Here is an 11009-nt window from a genome sequence, read left to right as displayed (position 1 = left end):
TTTTAGGAAGCCTCTCCTGAACTGTGCTTAATAGGTCGTAGAAAGTATCCATCTCCAATGTATCGAAAGGCTCCGTCAGTGCATTATACTCTTGTGATGCTCCTTAACCTGGACCGGAATCTTCCAATCAGACTTCTGTCAGAAACCGGCTGCCAGGCCAAGAAAGAGTGCCTTGCGGGAACAACCTAACAACAAGCGTGCCATGGGGAACAACCAACCTGACACGGGATTCGTATCTGCTTCCACTCAGCTTTCCACAGTACAAAAGCAAATTGCCGCCAGAGGGGAAGGAGTACTCTCTAGAGTTCCACCATCTTACTTCGCTTAGGCCCAGAATGTCCAGGTTTTACCGCTGGAATTCCCGCATGAGTTAGAGAAATTGGACATTCTGAGGACCCTCTCTATCGTTATCGAGGAGCGTGCGCATGTTTTAGAAACCAATCGTAGTTTGCTTTCGGTAGCCAAAGGTCGTAGCCGTGAGGTCACTCCCTATCCGAGGCGTTTTTGACGTTTCACCACAAACATTCAAAATTTCTATCCCTTTTGGTTGCCTCCTACGGCAAGCAGGGAAAACTGAGTGAATTTTTAAGCGCCAAGTCACAGGACTTGAGGAGCCTTAAAACGAGGGAATTCCTTTCGCCAACGGGAGGGAAAAAAGTGGAGTAAAAACTTTTGAATCTCTCTCCCCCTCAAACGTTTACCTGACAAATCAAAGAGCAATTCATTATCTTAGAACATTATTTTTCTCATTCACTCGTAAAATTTAGAAGGCAACGTACTAAAATTTACATGAAATCATCGCAATCAATTTGGAAGTACAAAATGGATTTGATTTGACAAACGATTTTCAAAGTGAATTGAAATATGGATCCAAAACGAAACTTTTTAACAGGCGTATTCATCCATTTAATGCCTGTCAGCATAGTTCAGTTTCAAAGACAACCATTGCTTGGATCAACAATGGAAAACCACAATATTCTTCGTGTCTCCTTTCGCTTTTTAAAAGAGCTAAGTCGACATATTACAAGTTTCTTGATTCAAAAATCACTCAAACAAGCTTTGATCGTCTTCATCCTGAAATAGAGATGAGTTCAATTAATTTAAATTGTAATTATAAATTGGATGTGAGTATTTTGGGCATATACTATATCATGTGTACATTGATAGATCCCCGTGGTAAAAATTAGAGGCTAAATCAGTGGCAATGTGGGCGTACCTGAAGAATACCATTGAGCAGACCATGAGGATACTCTATACTTTCAAATGAAGCATTTACGCAGAAAATTTTCAAAAATAAACTCCAAAAATTTTAGTTACTAGCTTTAATCAGCGACCCAAGAATTAGAAACTGAAAAAACAACACCATATATGTATGCTGCCTAAAGCATTCGTGGTGTTGGATATATCGTTATACAAGTAATTTTCAGCGCCCCGCTCAAACTATCGCAATCCTGTACGCACTGGCATGTGTCTAATCTAAAGCACATGACCGGGTTTTATTATAGGAAAATCAGATCCCCTTTGACATATCGCAAGTGATAAGCCTACGCCATTTCAAATCAGCCATATTTTGGGACCATGAATATCTGGCTCAGCTCAACGAGATTAGTTACTGAAACCCTAAAAAATGAAAAAGGCGATTCGGATTAAAAGGAGGGGCATGCTGCGAAAGGGTGTCTGCACGACACAAAACCTGTACTCATTTTGATCTACCCCGAATTCCTCGGACCTGTCATCTTTACATTACCACTTATTCACTCCCCTAAAAATGCATTTGATTGAAAAAAGGGGATGAAGGAGCTGACGGAATACTTCGGGCCAGACATAAAAAAATTGAGCTCCCGCTTCTTCACCTACATCAACACGGATGGCGACTATGTTGACGAATGCAACCATCTTGATTTTTTTAAACAAGTTTTTTAAAATCTACACACATTGAGTACACTTGCTTTCTAGACGAATCTCTGGGAATTTCAAATTCGATGGTTAAATTTTGTCGTCAATTCGCACTTTACTCACTTTCGTTTCTAGAGGGTGCAGATTAGTTCAATGGACAACGAAAGAAAATGAGCCAAGAGTGTAGGAATCACACAGCTGGATTGCGGCGCCAAAAGACACCCTGATCGCGACTGCCGTGTTTTTAAAATCGAGTACCACCAAATCCCTGTCGCTCCCGAAGACATTCCGAAAACGGCTATCTGCACAACCTTCATACTCTTCAAGTTCACTAGGATGACTTTCGGCTTGGGCAACGTCGCGCAGAGAGAGAGGTTCATCCATTCATCTTATCATCGTTTCTTGCCCAAGGCCGCTCATCACTAAGCGATCCTTAATGCTTACTTGTCTGAGCCCAAAACTAAAGACTCCCGCGAGGTTGCGTGATCTGCTGAGGCGGTCCATGCGTTTGAGACAGTCAAACAGCAGCTTGTTGATGCAACGCTACTGGCATTACCTCAGCTAGATGCACTCCTAGTTGTGTTTGCCGAAGCCTCAGATACAACGGTGGGCACCGCTCTTTATCAGCGGGAGAATAAAATCTGGCAACCGTTGAGCTTCTCGAAACAACTCAACCTAGCTCAGCGCAACTACAGCGCTTATGATAGTGAGCTACTCACCGCGTACCTTACTATAAACTACTCCTGTTTCTTCCTTGAGGGCAGGCCGTTCACCGTGTTTTCACGGAACACAAACTCCTCACGGGCTTAGACCAAAGCCCGACAATGCGTCTCCTCGCCAACTTGGGCACTTAATTTATATCAGCCAGTTTACTTATACAATACAAATTTAAGGAGTTTCCTAGTTTCGGCATCAGAAGCGACGAACTGGTTAGTCATCGAAAAATACTTCTAGTCGTCCATGAACAAGGAAGTAAACTCTTGGGCCAGACAGTGCAAGGTCAACAAGCACGTTCGAAAGGAAGTAGGTGTAGTCCCTAGGTCAACCGAGCGTTTCCACATCATCTCGACATCATCGGCCCTGCGCGAGACTCACGCGGATTCAAGTATTGCCTCACAATCGTTGATAGGTCTACGTGATGGCCTGAAGCAAAACCTCTGTCTGACATTACGGCACAATTATGTGCCGTTGCCGTCTGTCGAGAGTGGATTCTGCGCTTTAGTGTTCCAGCCATAATCATCACGAATCAGGGAATGTAATTCGAATCTATTCTTTTCGCGGAGTTAGGAAAACTCCTTGATTTTAAACGGCATAGGGCTACTGCATCCACAGTCCAATGATATGCTGGAACGTTGACATCTGACGCTAAAGGTCACCTTACGCCTCCCCGCCGACCGTATCCTGGACATCAGAGCAGGGTTGAACGACTTAGGAATGCTGTATCTGCTCATGGAGGCAATTTCGAAGATGCGGTCACTCCACAGAAGACCTTCAACGAACCGGCGGCCGTTTCAAAAAAAAAGCACTCGCGAAGTGTCAGTTTCGCAGTGTGACCCTCATTGGCGGGATCACGTGGTCGGTGTGCTTCGCTGAACCCGCGCGATTTCAGCTGTGGGTGGAGTGATATGGCGCCACATCGGAGTCGGGAACCTGCGCGCCTTCGATGTGTCGCCACATGATCTCAAAGCGCGACAAGCAAAACAAATTACAAACCCGTAATCAAATCCTTTGAACAAAAACCCCAATTTACGTATATTGATTGTTTTACCAAAACCACGATGAAATGAAAAGAACATTTTTTTTCCAAAGCGTTAAACATGTCGAGTTTCATGCCCGTAAAAGAATATTTGTGATACATTTTAGTGTGCTACATTATTAAAAGTTATCTGTAATTGACATACACAGAATTTTTGTTGAGATTTAATACAGCACAGCCATGCTCTTGGTTTAGATCGTGTCGAAAAAATTTAAAGAAGAAAAATGAGAAGCATTATTTCATAAAGAATCAGATCAGAGAATAATGGAACTTGCAGGATCATTAGAAACGACCAACAACAGTTTTAAATGATTGGAAGCATTAGGAATTCAAGATTCAGAGGCAAGCATATTATGTGCCCTATGAACTGAATATTAGGAACATTGGGTAGTACTAAACCCGATTAAAAGAAAAAGAGGAGTAATATAGACTTCAGACTGTCTTTTCGTTTTAATTTTCGGCAAATTCATAGACAGAACACGTGATCTTACGATTGCAATTTAGAAAATAATCATAATGTTAACCTAAGCAGAAAAAATGTGTTTTTGAATGGCATATTTAATTGTTTGAGATAACTTCTCATTAGTACTTGCACTAGTGAATTATTAGCGCCGAAATATTTGGTTGATCTGGCTCCTTGCCAGCTTCTGAGTATTTCGGGAGAATTTAGATCCAGTCCCGAAGTCATTCCTTTCCGTGTCGCACACAAATTGGCCCATCAGACGGAGGCACATCATCGTAATACTCAGAACCAGGGGACGACAACCAAGAAGGGAGAAGACGGGAGATCAAGCAATGAAGCCAAGATCAACATTGGTCTACTGCGAAGACCACCACCAACAAAGGTTCCCGCTCAAAAGGCAGGGACGAGCAAAGTTACGTCTGAGGTCACTATATCAGACGTCAGCAGGGGACAGGTCTCAGTGGCTCAGGTGCTAAATGGTATCTGCACTATCTGAAGGTCGGTCTGAAACTAGAGGCGGTACCTAAGAACGCTTAGGACACAGATAAGCTTTCAGCATCAGAGCCAAGAAAGTGGCGATCAGCGTAAATCAGCCCGCAAAAGGGAAATGCTCCAAAGAGACCTAAAGCCGAGCCCAAGAAATCGGAATTCTCGGGGCGGTCAGGGGTTAAGGCAGGAGCTAGAAGACTCGCCGTTAGCTATGCTAATGCGGTAAAGAGCATTAGACTGACCATACTGCCAAAAGTATTTCCGAAGCAAATTCACTCGTGAGAAGCAGGAAATACTTGAGGCATGGAATTAGGAGCTCGTGTTTACCGGCATACGCTTTCGACCAGGTCTTTTATTGGTAGACTGTGGGAAGGAGGTCACGGCGAACTAGCTTAAGACTATAGTCGTTAAATTGACACGATGCAAGGGAACGGAACTGCCGGGTAATTGCACAAGAAGACACCAAGGGAAGATACTTCGGAGGAAACATCGTGTGGTAAGTCTACCGAGGCCGCCGAAGTCATAATCGCTGAAAGTACAGGACCGAGTTGTAAAGTGGACCTCCACTATACAAAAACTACATGTACAGTAATTGCAAGGGTAAATTCCAAGGATAGCATTGGAATAGTGCTGGCTGAAGAACCTTCAGTGTACCGGGAGCAAATTCGCGGTCTGCAAGGGGAAGCATGCAGATAATTTGGGATTCCTCATGTGAAAAACCAAGAGCTTCCATCATTCTCAAAAGAAACTTAATGACACATATGTCTTTCGGAGTTTCTAACTGGAAACTGGATGAGGCTTCTCTGTCGGATAACACAATAATTAGATTCGACATTGTGGGCAACTTGAAAGTAAATCGAATAAGGAATCCCAGGAAGATAGACTGGGACTCCTACACAAGACACCTGAGTGACAACATGACACATCTACAAGTGAATGGTGTCATCAGAAGCGAAATATAGCTAGAAATAGTGGTGGAAGGCCTCAACAATTGTCCGGCTAAGAGAGTCAAGTCATTAAGGGACGTACCCTGGTGGAACAGGAACCTAGCCAGAATGAGAAAGAAGGTGTGAAAACTCTTCAACCAGGCGAAACAAATCGGGCACTGGCAGAAGTAGAAAAGGACACTAACGAAGCAAAACGAAAGAGGTGCAGGAATCCAAGCATCCAGGCTATATAAAACTATAGTCAAGGAAAAGACAATATCTTCTCTGTCTGAAGAAGGAAAATGGGACATTAACCAAGAATAAAGACAGGATAAATCTGCTTCTCAGAAATAATTTTACGGCATCCTACTCCAAGGAAGAAGGCGATAACACTCCACACTGACACTCCAACAACGGACAGGAGAGGCAAGATGTGAATGGCAAACTAGCAAACGAGATAAGCTTAGAAGCTAGAGTAAAATGGGCAGTGGGAACCTTTACACCACTGAAATCACCCGAGGTAGCACTACCCAGATAGACCTAGAAATCATCATACGATCCTGCTCCTAAGTGTGCTAAGGGGTCAGAATAGCCCTGAGATATGTACCAAGGGCATGGAGACGGACAAGAATGGTCTTTATTCCAAAAGTGAGTAAAAAAAATCCTTTCCGTCTTTAAAACAGTAGAGATGATCACAGACAACTATATTAGAACTAGCGTTCTATGGCGCAATCCCCTACATCCATGTCAACACGCTCACCGGGCAGGAGGGTCAACCGAAATTGTTCTGTATCAGCTAACGTGGATATATTACGGGATATCATAGAAACGAAGGAAATAACACTGTGCGTTTTTTGACATCGGAGGAGCGTTCGATAACACATAGAACACAGAGATTCGATCCGCAAGGGAGTGGGAAACCCCTTGGTTTTTGGATGGGCAGAATGTTAGAGAGTAAGAGGCGCTCGTTCCGTGCATGGAACGTTGCGAAAGTAAATTCCGGGAGGTTTGTCGAAATTCTTGGAGTAAGTGGGGCCGCGCTGGAGGGTACTCCTGGGGGCGGGGGCGCTGCAGCCGACACTGTCGTAAATTCAGTTACGAATCCGATAACGACGGCCTGCGGAACCTCCATGCCCAGTAGAACGTGGAGACGTGGCAAACCTTCTATGTATTGGTGGACGGTGGAAATCGCAAAACTCTAGAAGGAGTGTCACAGGCTCCGCCGCTTAACACAACGTCTAAGCAACCGAGAGCTGGCATGTATCATAATGACGGAGTACAAATCAGCCAAAAGGAGACTCCGCAGCGCAATAAACAAGAACAAAGCTCGTTGCTGGCAAGATCTGGTCGACGAGGTAAATGAGGATCCGTGGGGACTCGGTTACAAACTGGTAATCCGAAAAATCGAGGCTCTGCGGAAACCCTGTTCGCTTAAGGCCGAGCAGATGGACCACATTGTAAGGGCACTCTTCCCTGCGCATCCCGTATGGGATGATGACGTCGGCGCGAAGAGTGCGGAGGACTGCACATTTTTCTATATAAAAGAGTTGGAACAGGCAAAAGCAGGACCCGATGGTATTCCAGCAGAGTTATACAAACTGGTATTCCAACACCGGCCAAACCTACTGCCTGGCGCATTCAACGCTTGCCTGAAAGATGGTACTTTCCCTGCTCGTTGGAAGGTGGCGAGGCTTGCGCTGATCAGCAAAGGGAAAGGCGACCCCGAGTTGCTGTCTTCATACCGCCCAATATGTATGCTTTTACATTGCTGGAAAAGTGCTCGAAAAGCTCATCAGAAGTAGACTCGTTGAAACGAAATGCGCTCAGTTTTAGAGCAGGGAGATCCACAGTTGATGTCATGCAAGTCGTGGATGCCGATCGACGAGCGGAGGCACATAGGCGCCGAACTCGACGAATGATGATCCTCGTAACACTTGACATCAGAAACGCCTTTAATTTCATAAGATGGAAAGCATTTTAGGCAAACTAGACAATACTTTCTACGTGCCGAACTATCTCTTACGGATGCTGAGGGACCATCTGAGTCGCGTCTGGTCGGTTATGCAGATGTCGCGGCGCTTATTGCTGGACGCACTGTCGAACAGGCGCAAAACAGACTCGGCATACTGATGCGACCGATAAGCGGATGGATAACCTACTCATGTTTCAACCTTGCACTCGAAAAAACCGAAGCAGTCATCCTGATTAAAAAGAGAGTTCTTAACCTGCGTCCCATATCGTTCGGCGAATTGATAATTGAATGGACTGACTCTTGATTCAAAGGTGAGCTTTTTTGAGCAAATCATAGCAGTCGCGAACCAGGCTGCAGCTGGATTTTCGGCTTTAAATAGGCTAATAGCAAATATTGGAGGTCCTACGTCTAGCAGGTGACGTACACTCGAAAATGGATTAACTAGAGACAGAGACGACCTTGTAGTCCACCTGGGTTAACTATTCACAGCCGAGCTAAGAAACGAGTTGGACTTAGGCGACCACTTGAGTAATGAGAAGGAAATTTCTACTAAAGCATTATGTCATCATGTATCACGAAATCTTCCACTTGAAGGGGAGATAAGTTTCCCTTGGTGCAGGATCAGGCACCCGACAGGTCATATTAGAAAGTCGAATAGTCCAACCAAGTAAGAGCCTATGGAATTCACCACTATTGGTGGTTCTGAAAAAAATCCGGGACTAACGGATCAAAGAAATGGAAAGTGGTGGTCGATTTCCGTAAACTAAATGAGAAAACCACGGGGGACTCCTTTCTTGGTTGCTGGGTGTAGCAAATACACTTTGAACTAATGGTTGAGAATACCAGCATATTTCAGGCGGAACTATACGCCGTGCCTCCTACAAACTCGAAAGGGACTATACTAGATGACAACCAAGCAGCTATGAAGGCACTTAAGTCCTACCAGGTAAATTCCAAACTGGCTACTGGTCAACATGGCTATGATATTGAAAAATGAAGAGGACCGGCTGAGGGAACTATATCCAAGGTGCTCATGGGGCGATATGAACCCAAGCGGTTGAAAGATTGCTTAAACCTCCCAAGCCTCCGGATCGTAATTTTAATACTCACTGGTCACGGTAGGCTAGACTATCATTTTGGGAACCTAGGGATATTTACCGACACTGTCTTTTAGGATGCTGTGTGACATCCCTTGACGATATTATTATTATTATTATCTCATTGAAAGTTTAGGGGGTTGGTAATCCTAATCGATTTACTTTCTAATTAGTCATTGAAAAGCTAGGGCTTATTGTAATTTGCAGTTTTTAGAAATTATTTCACTTTGCCAGGAATTAGAAGCATAGCATGCAGTGGACTAAACATCTGATATTGTATTCATTAAGAGTCATTCAAATTTGCATAGAGAAGCAAACGTTTGCAACTTTTTTGTATAAAATGCCTAAATTTCCCGCAGAATTTGATAAGCAGATAAACGTAGTAACATGTATAGAATAGTCAGACCTTGTGCGCAAATTTATTCTTGAATGATGAATAAATTTTGTTATCAATGACAAACATCACCAGACAAAAATGCCTAAATAAATTAGAGATATTTTAAGCGAGGTTAAAAATTATTGATAATAATTGAAGAGAGAATTCACCGTTCATATGCGAATTAAAACGCTCGACTATTATTACAGAGAGCCAAAAAGCAGACGATTGTTATCAATATATCGATACGTTCCCTCTGGTATCAAGATTTCTTCGCCTAGAGTATAACTGATTTTATTGAAACACACACTCAAACTAATGCAATAACTGCAATCTGATTTTGTTATAAAAACCTCTTTGTTATTCAATCAATTCACGCTCAAAATCAAAGTTAAAAGAAATGAAAAGCAAAACAACATTCTCACTTCAGTAATTCGAGCAAATCATACCTTCAAACAGCATTCATGCTGATTGTTATATCGTTCAACATTTGTTCACTGTTCAAACAAGTAAACACACAGATGGATCAGTTTACAAATTAAAAAAAAAACTTGTTCTTTCATTTCAAAGAGCACATAACCGAACACACTTCGGAATATTTATGCTCCGATGCAGAATTTTATTTATTTGAACGATGCGATATTTATTTTTCATTTAATTTGGTCAATTTCAGTTTAAATTTTTCTATTGAAATTAAAATTTACGCTGCCTTATAAATCTATGGAAATAAAATAAAAAAAAAAATGCGTTGAAGATTTGTGATTTCAGGTTGAAGCTAAGTTGGACATGTATCAAATATAAGATGAGTTTTGGAACAATTCATTTTAGGACTATAAGGATTTGAAGAATGAATTCTTAGGTGACGGCGCTATCTAATTGCGCTCCGCTCGTAACTTAACAGTTGAAATGTATCTAATCTTATATTTTCTACCTATTTCTGCGTTTGTGACTATAATCTTCAATTCTATCTAAAATTCAAGCAATAATTCTCATTACCTCTCTTGATTCCTGCTCTAGTTTGTCATATGTCAGTTCTCCATTGTCTGGGATTTGATCGAAATCATTTTGACTACTCGAAATGCTTAAGTTGTCCATTTGTCCAATTAACCGCGGCCACTCTGGATTGTTCTTGGCAAGAGATTCCACTTGTTGCCAAAGTTCCTCACGATGTGAACTTTTTTCTCTTTCTCTGTACAAACGAAAATTCCAAAAATAACAGAAACAAGATAAATTCTTCATCATGAACATTAGGGCATGTCACACTTACAACTGTTTCTCCTGTCGGTAATTTTTATTGCATTCATCAAATAATCTTTGATTCATTTCCATAAACAGTTTCAATGCGTTATAGATTAGGCCATGAATGGTTTTGTTCCAGTGCGTCTTCGAGTTCCGGTATAATGATGGGAACATGATTGGCAGAATAATTTGAGAATTATCAGCTATTAAGGACATTATGTATTCATTATTCCAGTAGTAGAGTGCACGCTCGGCCACTTGAAAATGCGGGCTCGAAACGCACTTGGCGATCTGTCTGAACAGCGGCACCATGACCTTTTGGAACTCCGCCGGTTCAATGACATCGAGTAGTTCCTCTAATTCGTTTAAGAACATCACCTCCTTGGGACTATGTGTTTTTGGCCAGAATTTCAACAAGCTCCTATGAAAGACAGAATACGTGTGAATTGACATGGGTTCCTCTATTTGCTCGGGACTAATTAGACTTTAAATCCGAGACGGTGGAACTTGTATGTTTACCTTATAACCGGATCAGCTAAACTTTGATCTTTTTCTAAAAACTGAACAACACAGTATGTGAGTTGTGGATGATATACCGATAAACTTTTCACTTTATGCAGCGGCAATAGAACTTTCAATAAAAACTGTTTATGTTCCTCTTTCAACGGAAGTGCAAAGCCATTGATTATGCTTCCCAGAATTTCTAAAAGTTCCGCAATACCGTTGTGGTGTTCTGTTTCATAAATAAACCTGCAAATACAATTGACATCGAATTACAGTTATTAAAACAGAGTA

General features: G+C 42.3%; 1 protein-coding gene across 8 annotated transcripts in view; it reads right to left on the bottom strand.

Moving 5' to 3' along the window:
* The window catches only part of LOC119659134 (serine/threonine-protein phosphatase 2A 56 kDa regulatory subunit gamma isoform), a 144829-nt gene that overhangs the window by 17953 nt on the left and 115867 nt on the right, over positions 1-11009 (bottom strand). For 5 of the 8 annotated variants that reach the window (XM_038067065.1, XM_038067062.1, XM_038067059.1 and 2 more), the window contains 3 exons: positions 10734-10964; positions 10243-10635; positions 9972-10164 (listed from right to left, as the gene is read on the bottom strand). In XM_038067065.1, the coding sequence (XP_037922993.1) occupies positions 9972-10164; positions 10243-10635; positions 10734-10964 (817 nt within the window). Of the gene's footprint in view, positions 1-720; positions 1075-9526; positions 9694-9971; positions 10165-10242; positions 10636-10733; positions 10965-11009 lie in introns of those variants that run through there. The other 3 variants (XM_038067063.1, XM_038067064.1, XM_038067060.1) reach the window with 3 other exon arrangements.

This window comes from Hermetia illucens, chromosome 6, assembly GCF_905115235.1.
Source record: "Hermetia illucens chromosome 6, iHerIll2.2.curated.20191125, whole genome shotgun sequence".
Classification (NCBI taxonomy): Eukaryota; Metazoa; Arthropoda; class Insecta; order Diptera; family Stratiomyidae; genus Hermetia; species Hermetia illucens.
The sequence above is the reverse complement of the archived record's forward strand: the minus strand, read 5'-3'. Positions and strand labels throughout refer to the sequence as shown.